The sequence below is a fragment of the Convolutriloba macropyga genome, chromosome 7, assembly GCF_964194025.1.
Source record: "Convolutriloba macropyga chromosome 7, txConMacr16.3, whole genome shotgun sequence".
Classification (NCBI taxonomy): domain Eukaryota; kingdom Metazoa; phylum Xenacoelomorpha; order Acoela; family Convolutidae; genus Convolutriloba; species Convolutriloba macropyga.
The window spans coordinates 53,020,427-53,037,001 of NC_134474.1; the positions used below are offsets into that span (position 1 = coordinate 53,020,427).

The window sequence follows — 16,575 nt, forward strand, 5'->3', positions numbered from 1 at the left end:
GTCAACTCCATGATTGAAGCATTGAAAAACAAGGACGGAGACGATGCTACTAAATGAGGATATACAACTCCAGGCACTGCGTTGCAGCTACAGATTCAAAAACGTCGAAAGAACATCGATGTTGGGCGAAAGAAAGCAAATAAAAATCGAGTAAAATAATTTCAGTTTTACTGTCAAACGTGAGAACACTTATTGATATGAAGCAAAGAAGACTCCTTGATAGTTTACACCGATGCCAATTTGATATCATAATAACTGAGACATTGTTCACAAAGGAGTTCAAAAATGGATAGGTATTTCATACAGATTTCATCGTATCACGAGCAGACAGACCGGCGGTAAAGGAAATTTTTAATCATGGTGTTGTACTAATTGCTATCAGGAAACAAATTAAGCACGACGAAATTCATGTCACAGAACTTCCCGTTTCTTTTCGTATCTTCAAACTCAGAACTTCTTCCGAACCTTGTCATATAGCTGTGCTCTACAACCCGACAATGAGTAGCCACTATCAAGTATCGGACGATGATGTTCAGAAACTCTGTAATTTCCCGGAGACAAAGTATAGCGAACCCGGTTTTAACTGATGACTTAAACTTGCGTCACACTGATTGGAAAACTTACGAATCAGGAAATTACCGTGAAAAGTTTGCTTCTTTTCTGTTTGACTTAAACCTAATGCATTTTGTGGGTTTCAATACAATTAAATCGACTGTCCTTGATCTTGTGCTTAGCAATGACTTTATAATGTCGAGTGTAAAGATGTGATACGTTTTTAAGCTGCGTCAGGGTACTTGAGAAATTGCAGATGTAATTTCGACAAAATGAATAAAGTTGTCATTGCGAACTCGTTGGAAAAGCTTTGCTAGAGCAAATTAGATGTGAATACAAGATTCTGTTATGATTTTTGGGGTAATTGAAAGACGTGGACCTACGCGAACAAAAAAAAACAATCCTTTCCATCTTGGACGTTACCGCAACAGCACATTTGCAACACAAGATCTGAACAGGAAGACAATGGTTTGAGAGAATGAGGCGTCGGTAGTCACTCAAAATTAGTGGTCTAATACAAGAATGTTAGACAATACAGAGCTCAGACAGAGTTGAGTATGAACAATTTTGTTTTGCTATCCATGACAGAAATCAAGTATTCAAGTACCTGAAGTCTCAAGAAAGATAACATACCGCTGGTAATGAAATCAGATAAAGCACCTCGACGAAGCCGAATTGTTTAACAATTTGTGGCAATAATGCTGACCGATAGTGAGTACAAATATTTTGAGTTAAATGCAAATCATTCGTTTGGCAACATTGATCTCACAATAACAAAATCAGAAAGAATGAGTTGGGGGTACTGGACAGCTGCAATAGCTGAGGTGATAATTCAATACCGCCTATCGTATACAAGAAATGTTGGGAAACATTTTGGTCTTCTTAAAAAAATATCAATATGAAAAGGCTTTGGAAGTTTATAATTTTACATTGATGGCGACAAAAAAGTGTTGAAATGCTGACCTTTGACACTCTTGAAAAATATAGCAAGTTGTTTGAAATGTTTTGTGCCCCTTTTTTTATCTCATTTACCGACTCAATAAAAACTTGTCAGTTTGGCTTCATACCAAAATGGTCTGTAATGCTTCAATTACTTTGCAGTCCTGCGCAATCAGCAAATCTGTTTGGGAGGGTTGAGCATCAAACTAGACCAGGATCAAGTCGACAAATTCATAAGACTTGTGAAGGCAACTCATGAGATCGATCACAGACCAAGACCAGAATTTTTCAAAAGAAAAACTAGCAAAATGTGAAATTTTTTGTTGCGTAAGGAACCTTAAAGACGCGGAGCTCAATTACAATCAAATAAGCGTTGCGCCTGATTATTCCGATTTATATCCTGAAAAGGTCAACTCCATGATTGAAGCATTGAAAAACAAGGACGGAGACGATGCTACTAAATTACTTTACATCCCTGCGCAATCAGCAAACCTTTTCGTATTATTCCATTTTTCCAAAGCTTTCGATAAACCTAAGCATAGCACTCTTTTGAAAAAATTCTTTATTTCCATCTTTAAAGGCTTGTTCGAACTGATTCAAAGTGATCTAACATGTACGAAGCAAAAGGAACGCACTGGTGTTGAGTTAACAGAGTCGATGACCATAACGTTTGGAGTTCTACAAGGCTCAGTATTGCGCCCGTTCTTTTTTCTGATCTACATAGCTGACCTATCAGCTGTGGTATTTTTGTTAACTGCTCTGCTATTTGCTTAAGATTTAAGTTATTTACAATGGAAACGATAAAAATTGAAGCGCTCAATAAACTTGAAGATGATCTCAATGCGCTGCGCCGTTGGGGTGTTCAAAATCATCTCTTGTTCAATTTGAAAAAGTGCTCAATTAGCCATTTTCAGTTCGGCAAACAAGCACTTGTTAGATGGAATTTCTTTTAATATGCAAGGCTAATCATTGACCGTAAAACTTGTTAGAGGTCTAGGACTTGGTATAGATGAAACTCTAAACTGGAATAAACATTTTCAAAAAAGAGTTTGAAAAGCAGCCAAAGCCTTGTTGTTGAAAATTAGTACGTCGTCAATACTTCATCATTGAGCGAAAGCTCATATTTATGGGGCTATAATTATTCCTTCGTTGCTATTTGCTTCAGCATGTTGGAAACTCTCGAAAGACTGGCTTAACAGTTAGAAAACTTCAACAGGAGAGTTTTGAGATGGATTAACGGAAGCGTGTATAAGAATGCTTTAATAGAATCAAATTTAGTACCAGTACTTTATTTTTTAATTGGTTATTGACTTAATTTTGTTCAGTAATATCGTCGAAGGAAAGTTCAACATTGGTTTTTGGTGCATAAATCGATTCAGAGTCAATGTTATTCAACAAATCTTAGATACCTTCAACCTAGAAAACTATTAATATAAACTGATCGAACTATGGATTTATTTCAATAGACACTGGACTGAAAACAACAGCTGTACCTGGACTTACATTGTCTGTGTGAAAATTGTGCTGATCCTAGATTATAACTGCGAGGCATATTTCCCCAGTGGCATATCCATGAAGTATCAATTATAATAATATATCAGTCTTGTTGCATTTTTTCCATGCAAGTTTTTGCCTGACCTTAACAATCGGAATAAATTGTAAAAGGCGTTAGGTTGATGAGGGCAAGAATTGGCTGGGCAATTCTGCAACTGCGCTGCCTCACTTGCCCATTCAGGCTAGCCTGCCGAAGCTTAATGTGGCTGCAACGTCCACAGACAGACAAACATCATTCTCTTTTGAGAGCAGTTCGTCTGACGTTAGTCGATTAGGTTTTCCACAACTGCTACAGGAATTCTTTTAATTTATAATTTTTCACCATTGCCAATCTTCTATCAGCAATTGAGCTCAGAACTGAGTTTGGCGCTGAGAACAATTCACAGGTGACGTTGTCAACCTCGTTGATCTGCTAGGTACAGTTTTAGAACCTCTAATTTTTGCTTGTGTCACGTATTTCTTAGAGCAAATAAAGCTGATTTTGATCTTGTGCAGTTTTCAGATGATACCAGTTCAGTTTGGCGGATTTCAGACAAAACTGGAAACATAAAAATTGGAAGAAACATAAAAATTTCAGCAAAAGCCAGGTTGTTTGCCAAAAGCATACAACACATAAATCGACAGTTTATTTGGAGTATAAAGATTTGTTATTTTCGTCTAAGTTATGACTATTCTTGTGAGCTTATAAAGGCTTGGGTTCTGTCAGCTGTTGTTTATCTCAAAAGTTAGTCTAGTTAATTTGGTCCGTGATTAGTTTTTAGGGATCATTCTTGTTTCTAGCAGCCTTAATTTCAAGCTGAGCATTAGGACAAAAGCTTGTTCCAAAGAAAAAGAACGAAAGGGTAACAAATCTCTGGTCCTGAAAATCATGAAGTGAAGGAAACGGCCCGCTCAAATTAGAATTGTAAAAGGTTAACAGTCGTTTTAAGGTTTAAACGACTTCTTGAATGCCAAGATAGCAAAGTCTTATTAACATGCACTTAGCGTTGTTTGAATCTAATTTTATTTTAGGAGAGCGAAAGCGTCACAGCCAAATTAGTTCAATTGATTAACATGCATTTCTCAAATGCTGTTGATCGCTATTGTTTAATTGCTCTCAAACGAAGTTTGCAGCAATTAGATTAGTCCAGTTGTCTTTATACGATTTTTTGCTGGACTTAGTTATTGTCTGACTCTTTTAACTTTTCGTCCTTAAAAGCGGGATAAACAGGTAAAGCCAGGTAGGAATTAAATGGTTGAGCAGCTCTGTTAGAGCCGTACGCCTTATTCGCCGAAAATGTTTTGAGGAGACAGTTTCATAGCGTGAATGGAGGCTTTGAATATTAAAATTTGACCCCCACACTGGAAAATTTGATCCCATGGAAGAAGCTGCTTTGGGCAAGTATCTGACCAGAAACGATTTCATTGATAAGCATTGAGAGGGAAGTTTGGTCACATGCGCCGAGTTCCGGTTGCATGCTATGCCACCCTTAAAGAAGTCTTCATTTTGTCCTTTGTTTATTCAAGCGTTTTAACTATTTTTTGACAATCTTGTATACTTGAAAATGAGCAATTTTCATGCAATTTTAATAGGTAAAAATTGTAGGCCTACTCCGGTGAGCTATTTGTTTTTCTCGGCAGCGGTAGTTGAATTTTTATAGCTTTTATTAATCATACCAACCTTTTTTGACAATTTTGAAAGACGTTTTTATGAATTTAGCTGTCATAAACCTAACCGAAAAGATATTGACATGGACTATGATTTTTAGTTTTTGATTGATCTTCATTCAATTTTTTTAATGCATCGTTTTGAAAGAATCGTTTTTGGCTGCTGAATGAAAGAGGTTTTTTATCATCCAAGTTCTCTCCGCTCGCGCGTATTTCGGAAGCCTGCAGACCAGTGTCCTTAATGTTTAGGGCTTTTGGATTAGAAAAAAATGACAGCTCTTAAAGGTTTCCGCTCTTTTTTTCTTCCAACTTGTTCCCTGTTTTTTGTGCCTCCCATCTTTTTATTTAAATTGACACCGTCTTGCGTTGCCCTCGTAATTTGCTTTTTGAGAAGGAAGCTCATTTGTTTGACTACTTGATAGCACTGCAGAAATGTAATAGATTTTCGAAATTATGTGTCACGAATTAAATTTTCTAATGTGAACTATTTGTATGTATAAATGGTTAAAATTTTTGCCGCTAATGGCTGCCTTAAGTTTTCATTCCTGTTCCGTTTTTCAACCTACTTTTTTTAAAAACGAAAACGGTGTGAAAAAAGCATTCGATTGTTTTGTTTATTTTGTTTATTTTGTCCATTTTTCAAGATTTGTTGACTATTTCTTCTGATTTTATGCTTCACTTATCGCTGTAGCTTTTCTTGGTATGTTTTTAATTAAGAGCTATTCTGTAGGTGTTGTTACTATGAAGTGACACTTGGAGGCTAGACAAGTCATTTTTTATACTGAAATGAATTATTTTTTTTTCAGGTTTTTTGTCTTTCGCTCTTTACATTTTTAATTGCTCTCAAACGACATTTGAGGCATGTTTTCAAAAAATAAACGTGTTGGTCTAATTTTGTAAAGTTTTTGCATGTCCGTTTTTGCGCTTTTGTTCTAGAATATTTTTTGACTGCCTGAGTAACCTTTTCACACGTGCTTTATTTTTGAGTGCTATAAGTTTCTCTCGTTCTGAAATTAAGTTCCTTGGTAAAAGCGATTCTGAGTGACTGGAATTGTTAATGAGTGGCGAATACTTCAGGCCGCCGAACTGGAGGTCAGCGGTTCGAACGCTGTGGGGTCGTCTTTTTGCACCCATAATCCATTTCTGAGCCGCACCCCCTCTAATTTAATTTGCACCGCCTGTCGTTCGAGAGCAATTTATCCGACATTAGTTGTTCTATGTTTATTTAATGCTTCTCTGCCGCGTTTTTGGGGAGTTATTGATCTGGCAGAGGTGTAATGACATTTGTTCTCAAAATAATAGCCGGGAGAATGAATTTTAGCTTGATGAATCGAACTGAACTGATAATAACAGCACTGATAAGCTGTGAGCCGAGATTTTACCCTTATTAATAGCCGCGTCCTCAATTCTAGGCGGCTATTATAGCGCTCCTATTTTTTTTACTTCGTCTAACAGATATTTGTTTTGTCTTACCGTAACTTCTTGGAATTGACTTTTTCAATGACTTACCTCACTCAAAAAAATGTCTTCTGAGCTCACTTACGAAACTTTAAATTTTATGAACATTTACTGATTAAAGGTCAATAGTGTGCATCTAAGTAGTGCCAAACATATGCCCTAATTCTTGAATATTAGAGTCTTGAGTTTTTGATTTCGAATATTAATTTTGGGATCTTTTCCGTTTGTGCCCCCCCCCCAAATATTGCACGTGCATCTGGGGGGTGCAAATAATATGCGCCCACTAAGCTGAGGGGTCACAAACGGAAATGATCCTAATTTTTAAAAGCCCTATTAGGGCTTTCTCCTTACAGAGCTTATGTGTCTCATAAAAGACAGTCCGAAGCTAACCCAAAAGTCGAGTGGTCTATTAAAGGACTGGTGGTCGATCTGTCTATTTTATTTCTATAGTTGTTTCAATTCATGTAACGCCACAAGCGTCTATCGCGGCTATTTTCCGGCAATCTGCCGGCTATGTTTGATGAACTAGTCAATTGAACAGAGAATGATCTAAAAAAATGAGAATTTGGATAGAGAATTTTCTAATATTCATTTTTGTCCTTTTCCATCTGCTTTCCTTTTCCTTGTTTTTCTGTCTATGAACTTATTTTGCTAGATTGTGTATCATTTTGTAATAGTCGTTGTAAACTTCCTCTATTGTCATTTTCCCGAAAATTTTATCAGATGCTCTATCAGTTTTTGTCAGTTTTCTCATGTTATTTTTTTTCTGCTGTCGTTCAAATTGTTCAATATTCTTATTTAGGATGTGCATTAAGTCAGTGAGGATGGTCAGTTTTCTACGTCGAGCCGTTTCCGGAACTCTTGCGGCTATGTTATTAGGATCTGAAAGCTGTTGAATAGTAAAATGATGGAGAGACTGCTGCGTAAAACTCATTTAATAGTTTCAACTAATGTTCTATGTCTAAATGTACGATTCCTCTGTCGATACTTCGCTTTCGTGAATTTCAGTGTGATTTATGTGCAACTCATTTGATATTTTTCAGGACTGACAATCTGCGCGGCACAACTTCTTGTGTTAAACTGCCCGGGCTACCTGAAGTTCAGAGCACGTTCACTGTCCTGGCAATTGACTGTTTCACCAACAATGAAATCAACATCATTTGTAAGCGACTCTCCGTCCATTGTTACTAAACCATTCAATTTAGTGTGTGGTACATAACCTATTTGAAATGAGGCAAAATTTAAAAAAAACAGCAGAGCCAGTCCTGAATTACTATTCAAAGAATTGGAGCATCTGGAGACAACATTATCAGCCTCCTTGAAAGAACAGCCTCCGATAACAAAGAAATCAAATACCAAGCCGTACACGAAGAAAAAAACACTACAAAAAAATTTTTCGAAGTTACTAATCCCGACAACGTCATTCTCAAAAGACTTGAAAACTGTCAAATATTAATGAAAACTATTGAAAAGATTAAGATGAGATATTTCGACATCAAGGGGATATGTCATTCTCTAGGTAACAAAAATGCCAAAACAACTGCAGGAAGTCGGAAAATTACGAATATTTTTATTTTTGTAAACAAGTCGTTAAAAATGTTTTTGTTGTCAACTTCAGCCAATCATTGGCCGAGAATTGACATGCACAACGCAAGGATCAGTGTATAAAGAGAGCTTGAAAAACTACCAAACAATTCGGAAGGCCTCATGGCGTCATCAACTGGAAGAAATTTGGAAGGTTTCATGTGATCATTGATGCACTGCTGGAGAGTCTCTGCAAGGCATGTCAAATGAAACCTCGCGACTCATCAGCTCTGATCCATTTTTCAATATTTTATCTAACTTTGTGAACGTGCTCAAAGAGTACAAACGAGTTGGTTATCTAATCTCAAGCTCCTGTGTATGGCGGTAGATAAATTACCTGAAGTTCTCAAAGAGAAGTGGTGGTTCTTTGTTGATAAAGAAGAAGACTGGCCTCATCTTATTATGTTTGAAAAATCGCTATCTGGAATAGAATGGCATTCGTTGATGAAGGGTTTTTAGCATGAAGAGAAAAAGGAGGAAAACCGAGGAAACACGAACAGAGATAAACGGTTCTCGAAGACTTCGATTTTCAGTGGGAGTTCAAATGTGAAAGAAACAACGCAAACTCAGAGCGATCACTCCACTAGTTGATGGTATTCATTAATTTTGCGCAGCAATGTATGTGCAGCAAACAATCAAACAGTTGCGAAGTTTCGCTTTTCCTTCTGATAGTTCCTGTCTCAAAACAGAATACAGTGTTGGTACAGGCTTGATCCTCGATATTGGATGAACTGTTTCATTCATGTTCAAGAGAAGGTTTGAGCCCAAGGAGCCGACGTTACGCTCAACCTAGCTGGCATACACGGAACGAAGAATCTCAAAACAGAAAAGGGTCCTCTCAAAATAAAGTAACTTCATTCAAAAGTGCATTCAATCGAAGCGTTTCCACACCCGTCAATCTCGCTGGGATACAAACTATGACTACACCAAGCTGAAGCAAATCTTCAACCACTTGAGTGTTCTCCAAAGCAAAAGCTTCAACCTGATTGAATTTGGCAGCATTCTCTGCGAAATGGATGCTTGATCTCTCTCTCTCTCTCTCTCTCTCTCTCTCTCTCTGTCTATAATATAATCAGGGCAGGGGGTACGAGGTATATCTTGAACTTCTGACTCGATGGTCAAACCTATATTATAGGCTAAGCTCTTAAAAGTCTCATAAAATTGTTTTAGGATTGTAGTCAGAACATTTGACTAACTGCTCTAGGTACAGCATTTCTTAAGATTTTTAATATTTTAACGTAGGTAATTTAAAGCGGAAGTTTGACTGTTAATAGAAACGAAACGTGCTTTTTAAAAGAAAAGGTTGAAATATAAAAGGAAACTTTGAGAAGGTTAGTAAGGACTTTACTAAGGTTAGTAAGGACTTGAAACTATTATCAGTCCCCTTTGATCTCTTTTAAACAAAGTCTTGTTTTGTGGGATATCTATTCATCAGTTATGATAGTTGAGGAAAAGGTTTAAAGATTTTGAGTTGAATTTATTTCTGTAACTTCTCAAAATTTAGTTCTTATTTTCTTAATCGTTATACTTCTCAATGCCTTTTTATATATAGATTTCATAACGAGAAGACTCTCGTTCAATTTGATTGTTGCAGCGCTATCATGTCGCTGCCATTCAAATGGCAAATAGTCCTACGGTAAGATGTGTGTTCTAGTGCATAGACATTTGAGAAAAAGGTGACGTCCTTGAGAAAAAGAATGCTCTAAAAATTCTTATGCGTTTAAAGCAGCGAAAGGCTTTCAAAAACATCTCTTAAAACATTGTTTCTTACTGAAATCTTTATTGATATCATATCTAAACATTTTTTCCTAGACTATTAATTACTTTTTTCTTTTGGTTTATCGTCTTATCACCATGGAGAGCAACGAACAACCATCAGTAGCAGTGACATCTGAGGTCGTGAGTAAAAATTACGCACAAAAAATTGAAGCACTTTGTAAGGAGGTTAAAGATCTTAAACAAAAAATATTGAGCAAGATCAGGAGCTACAAATTCTTCGAGCAAATCAAAAAAACATCAATGAACGAATGCGGGCCCAGGAGAGGTATTCTCGGAAAGATAGTGTACTCATTGTGAATCCTTTTAACGCGCGCACTAGTAAAAAGGTGACATACGACACATTAAATTTTTTTGACGATTTTCTTGGAGTGAAATTAACGGTTGATAGCATCAAAACGTGTCATATAGTACCCAACACTGAGACAGAATACCAATTGTCAACGGTGATATGCAAGTTTATTTACTTCAATGATAAGTTGGAAGTTTTCAAGAAGAAATGAGCGCTGGGGAAAGCCAAAAATCATATTAATAATAAGAACATATACCTGAACGAGCCACTACCCGTAATTGAGACACAGATAAAAGCTGAAGCAGTAAAAAGAAATATGATTGTCAGTACACATAACTGCACTGTCTCTGTTTTGGTTGATCGAGGAAGCCAAAAACCAACATACAAAAAAGCAATGATGTTGAAGACTTGGATAATGTTTTGGCTGTGAAGAAAAACACGTACAACGCGAGGTCAAACAACAATGACAATAATGATCATTATTCGCCGGCTCACAAAAAGCAGAACACAAGACAATACTGACAATGACAAAAACTTCATAATATCAGAAGTCTTGGTAAAACTCAATAATTTTTGATAACATATTGCAATAACTGAACTGTTATTTACACAGAACTTAACGTGTGGTTAATTTTATTAATCAGCGCAAGAGATCAATTAGGATAGGCTAAGGTTAGCTTAGTGTGTTTTCTCTTCTATATGCGTGACTGTCTTGCTTGTGATTTCTGCAAGTTGTCATTAGCAAACTGTGATGTACGTAGTTTTGCTGATGGCGAGAGATGGTTACACTATACTAAAAAACTCTGTGATCTCCGCAGAGGAAGCAAAAAAAGGAAAAGAAACAGAAACAAGAAACTTTTTATTATTACTTTTTTCTCTCTTTTTTAAACTGCTTGTAATTAAAACAATTTATTTGTTAAAAAATTTGAAGATCTGAAATAAAACAATGAAGAGGGGGATGGTTTTGATTGGCTTAATTTTGCTGCCAAAACGCGCTGCTCTTTTATTTCTTAAAATGACATCTCAAATCTCCACTAACTTTCTTAAACAATGGAAGAAACTCAATACTTCTGCAAAATATAAGATCACTGTCGAAAAATTTTGACGAATTCAAAATATTTCAAGAAAGTGAGAAACAGGCAATTGCGATTTGCTTAACTGAAACGTGGCTAAAGCCAACAGATAACAAACAAATTTTTAATCTAGCAAATTGCAGTAGCTTATTTAGTTCGGAAAGAAAAAAGAGGGGTGGTGGCGTTGGAATATTTGTAAATTGCGCGTCTAATGCAAAATTGCTTGCAAAACTGGAAAATCTCAATTCAGTCTATATCAGTTCTGATAAATTATAGAGGGACTGAAATAGTTAGAACCTGTGTTTATATACCGCCAAACGGCAACAATGAAGCTACGTTTTCAACTTTAGGAAGTTATTTAGATGAAGTAGTTCTCAAACCAAATACCAAACATATACTTTGTGCAGACCTGAATATTAATTTTGTTCACAAAGGAAAAAAATATGACCAGCTAATATCAGCACTTAGCGCTATTGGGCTGTCTTTTGTGTCATCGCAAGATGCAACAAGAGAAACCAATTACTCGAAAACGTTACTTGATGTGTTTTTTTTTACAAATTTCAAATCCTCTCAAAAAGTACTGAAAACAGCTGTAAGCGATCACTATACCATTAAATTACAATTTTCTGAAAATACCAAATTTTCCAACAAAAAATGTAATAAGATACGAGTATTGCCAAAATTACAGAACACAGATAATCTGAATCAAATAAGAGCAAAAATTGTGTCTTACAGCAACTTTCTGCTCAAGAAAAAATTAAATTCCATCAATTGCAATGAATCATTGATTAAATTCCAAGACTTTTTAAACAAAGAACTGAACAAAATAATTCCGGAAAAAAATCCATCTGTTAGAAACAAGAGAAACTGGATCGACAACGAAGTAAAAAATGCTGCTACAAAAAAACATTACTTAAGGCAATTGTCTTTAAAAGAAAGATCTTCCTTTTTAGGCATCAGCCGAAGCAAAATATGAAAATCAATCCAAAGTAGTTAAGAAACTTGTCAGGAAAAAGATGAGACAATACTATCAAACAAAAATGAATAAAAAAGCTGGTCAAAACACTCGAAATTCTTTTGATGGTGTAAAAAGAAATAATGGGTGAATCCAAAAACCTAGAGATCAATGAAGTAGAGTCAAAACTGGAATCGTTTAATAATTTCTTTGCAGACATAGGGAAAAAACTTACAGAAAAATTTAGTGCTAAACGCAATGAGTCCTACCCAAAGAAAGTTGTCAACAGTCTATTTCTCCAAAAAACAACAATAACGGAGATAAGCAAAATTTTGAGTGATATGAAAAACAAATGCAGTGTAGATGCTTTCAATTTGAATAACTTTTGCTTACGGTTGCTTGCGCCATCAATTTCACCTTTTCTTTGCAAAGTCTTCAACTCCTGTCTAAATTTTTGTTTCCTGATTGCCTGAAAATCGCAAATAATCCCAATATTCGAGGAAGGGGACGAAAGTGATCCATCAAATTATTGTCCGATATCACTGCTACCGGTGGTAGGTAAAATTTTTGAAAAAATTATCAACAGAATTATTGTTTTCCATAAAGAAAAAGTATTAAATGAAAATCAATTTGGTTTTAGACAAAACCGCAGCACAATTGATGCACTGGTGGAACTCAGCGAAAATGTTCGATTAAATTGTCTAAATAGTAAACAAAATCCGATCAGTACTTTCTTGGATCTCAAAAAAACTTTTGAGACCGTGGACCACCAAATCTTACTAGCAAAGTGCTCCAGTTATGGTCTAAGAGGACATGTTTTGAAAGTTTTGAAGTCCTATTTGAGCAGAAGATTTCAATACACTGAAATAGGCTCGAAGAAGTCATATATGAGGAGCATAAAAATTGGTGTCCCACAAGGCTCAATAATGGGTCCTTTGCTTTTTTTATATACATAAATGATCTGACCCTCGAAACATCTGACATAAAATTCATCCTCGATGCAGATGACACTGTAGTTTATACAAAAAGTGAACCCAAAACAAATGAAACTAAAATCAATGTAATTCTTCAGAGAAGAATTACATTGACTGTAAAACAATCCAAAATGTTGAAACTTTTATGTTTCTAGGGATTCAGGTAGACCATAAATTAAGTTTTCAAGAACATGCCAAAAATTTAACGGAAAGAATGTTAGGTTTCTGCTCACTTCTCTACCGAATTAGGAAGGTCCTAACAACAAATCAGTTAGTTCAAGTCTATCGAACATATGTGCAACCAGTAATTGAATACGGAGTCTTAGTTTACGCTAACACAAGCAATCAAGTACTCAAAACCCTGAATCAATTGGTGAAAAGAATAGCCAGAATCATAACATTCAAAAAAAAGTTTGACCCCATAACAAGTAAGCGGAAAGAACTGCTACATTATGATGTATCAAAGCTCCACCTGTTTGAAATACTCAAAATGGCAATAAAAATAATACGAAAAGAATGTGAAATCCCAGTTTTAAAAAACTGTATCTCAAGGGAAGAGCGTCTCAAAATAGCAAATGCGCGAAACAGTTCTCGCAAATAGTGTTTATTTAAAAACAAATTGTGTTTATTTATTTTGAAAGTTTCTCACTGCAACCAAAAATTCGTAAAATGGTTAATTGCTTGCTAAACTTTTTTCCCCAATTTTGTCAACTTTATTTTTGATCTCTCAAAGCGGCAAGTAAAGAACTTTTGTCACAAGTTTTTGGACTTATATATTATTGACAATGATGAGTTGCTATCTTGGTTTAAAATCTGAGATCAAACCGGGTACTAAACTCCAGGCTTCCAACAATTTTTTTAATGTAGCTAATAAAAAATTTTTATGTTCTTTGCGTATAATCTTTGATGTTTACGATCTCTTTCGCTAGAGACACTTGAAAACAGGCCAACTTTAGCCTAAAAGTGTTCTGGAGTATTAAATGCATAAATGAATTTCGATCTTAACTTCTAAATGTAAAAGAGCAAATTTCTTTTTTTTCTAATCAATACTCTGGAAACATTTTACACAACATTGTTAGTTTAAATTAATGCGCCATTGTATTATTTAGAATGAATTTATTTCATAGCTTAGCTAAGTTATCTATGTGTACTTCAGTACACTAACTATGAAACGAATTTTTTAAAAAATGCTTGAAAATTTTTAAAAAATCATTTTCACTTTTTTTTGTTTTTCGATTCTAATCGGGGTTATGGGAATCAACGAAGGCTATTTTTGGACAATCTGCCGAGTATCCTTTTTATTAATTGCCCTCGCAAAGTTTGAAGCAGTTATTTTTAACGTGTCTTTTTTGATTGATGCAAAGTTGTGATTGACCGTTTTTGTTCTCTTCTAGAACTTTATTTGACTGCTCAAGTGCCTTGTTCATGCTTGAGTGATATAAGTTGCTCTCATTCTGAAATAAAGTTTGATACTAAGTTAAATGCGACTTTGAGCGAAAGAGATACAAATTGTAGCTTAGTGTTGAAAATAACAGACTGACATCCTGAAGGTCCTCTGAAGGTCGTTTTGTTGGCACCAATAAAACGTTTCTCAGCTACGCCCCCTGTAAATTAAATTGCCCTGACTGTTGTTCAAAAGTACTTAATTTGACATTAGTCGGTTCATGTTTTGTTTAAGGCGTAGTGTTCATCAACTGTCAATCGGAAGAGGATCCGCTTTTAACGGAGCCCTTTACAGGCGATCTCTCTGGCAGTCTAGTTGGCTCTGCTGGAGGCGATCAGAGCAAGTGTTGCTGTATCAACTTTTACTCCTGTCCAAACGCATCTGACGACAGTAATGTATCGAACCCTGTTGACTATTGCGAGCAGAGCATCGCGTACAATCCGACCATGGTCACTAACGCATTCCTCACTCATCCAAACAGACAGCAAAATGTTCGCAGTAAGATTTTCTTACTCACTGGATTGTGCCAACTGAACTCTTGAATAAGTCTTTGTTCGAGTTTTTCATGTTAGAACTAAAATCTGTGCAGCATATTAGGAAATGTAATGGCTCCGAATATATTAGTGTCAAAAATTAGAGAAACGTTTGATAGATTCCATTCTGCCGTGTTTCTCTTGGGCACAGCCTTGATTCTGCATTGGTACTTTCAACTGCGGGAAAAGTTATCATGTTTTATTAAGCATCACCATCCCAGACAACTGTTTACTTCGCTCATTTCTTTGCTTTGAGATTTTTTTGAACAGAAGTATTCTTCTCTTTGTATAGTCAATTTTTTTAACACAAAGTAGGTGAGAATAGACATATGAAAATGCCTTAAAACGTTATTACAAAGGGTGGTGTTCTTTCTTCCTGAGGGACATTTTATTACGAATTTCTTTAATCTCAATTTATTCTTTAGGTGTTCCTAGTGCCTTGTGAAAACTCCTTAATTCACGTTTTTACCGATACGTCAACAGAGAATTCGTTCAAGTTCACAGAGTTGCCACAAGATGAAACAGAAATTCTATTTCCCGAGTTTAATTTCGACGAGAACTACCTCACGCAACCTGACCAGCCTCTCCCTCTGATTCTGTGGATGGATGTGTTTTATGTCCCATCTGAAGAGAGGAAAAGATTGTCCGCAGTTGCATGGGAAAATGGCAATGTACAGGTGTGTACAGGTGTTAATATCAAGGGAACTTATCAACCGTTATGGCCTTCCCTGGTACCTAGTACAGAATTGGCTCTCCCTCTTTGAATAATGATTAATAGCCGCCCTCATCTTCTCAGCCGGCTATTATAGCGCTCCTATTTTTTTTTACAATTCAAAGAATTTGAATTGTATTGGGGCGCTGTCTTTTTACGACTCGAAGAGGAGTATTGGAGAAGTCCTTTTTTTAATCAATTTTATTGGAGTGATTTTTGAAGCGGGAAATGAAACGCGTGAAAAAATTTGGAGTGATTTTGGCGCTGAACAAAAGTGAAGAGCGGAGCGAAAAGAGAGTGGTTTTTGTTCATACCGCTGTTTTTGAGAGAGCGAGAAATTGATGTGTGAAAAAATTTTCTCTAAGCGAGCGAAATTTTTTTGTTCACGTGGCTTTTAAAAGCAGTTTTTTTGCAAATTTTGATGGTTATGAGGTTTGATTATGATATTGTATTAGTTTTAGGCTTGTTTTGATAGGAATTGATGTTTTCAAGTAGTTAATTTGAGTTTAATGCTAATTGGGAGGTTTTTGATCAGTTTTGCTGATTTTTAGACGAAATTTAATAATTTTTTGCCTGTTTTTTTGTTTCACTGCTTTAAATGGGATTTGAATAGAAGCTTCTTTTTTAGGGAATGTTGAGATACCAATTGATTAAAGTTTTGTTGGTATAAATCGTTTTTTTCTTAGGAAAAATGACAGAAAAATTGAGAAATTTTAAAATTTTTTCTCAATTTTTTGCAGTTTTTCTTTTTTTTCTAAAACTTAGACAATTTTCGTAGCCTAATATGACTTGCCTATTGTTTTGCGAGCATATGGATACCCTTTTGGCAGAAAGTAATTTTGCTTTGGATTTATATGCTTTGTAATATTAAAAAAAACTTTAACTTTTTTCAGGTTTTTAGTGCAAGTTGTTTGTAAGAGCTTTTTTTTCATTATTTGGCTTACAGTGTTTTTAAAGAATTCTCATAAGGGGTTTCAGTAATTACTAGTTGTTTTGATGAAGTAAATATGGCTGAAATAGTTATTTCGGGATCTCAATCTATGACATGAGATTCCGAAATTAAATATTTGTTATAACAAATC

The 16,575-nt window shown here is 35.5% G+C and overlaps 1 protein-coding gene across 1 annotated transcript in view; it reads left to right on the top strand.

Annotated features, from left to right (window-relative positions):
• The window catches only part of LOC142343154 (KICSTOR complex protein kaptin-like), a 68,193-nt gene that overhangs the window by 31,138 nt on the left and 20,480 nt on the right, over positions 1-16,575 (top strand). Inside the window, exons 3-5 of the mRNA XM_075394850.1 lie at positions 7,194-7,312; positions 14,483-14,739; positions 15,207-15,458. Of these exons, the coding sequence (XP_075250965.1) occupies positions 7,194-7,312; positions 14,483-14,739; positions 15,207-15,458 (628 nt within the window). The remainder of the gene's footprint in view (positions 1-7,193; positions 7,313-14,482; positions 14,740-15,206; positions 15,459-16,575) is intronic.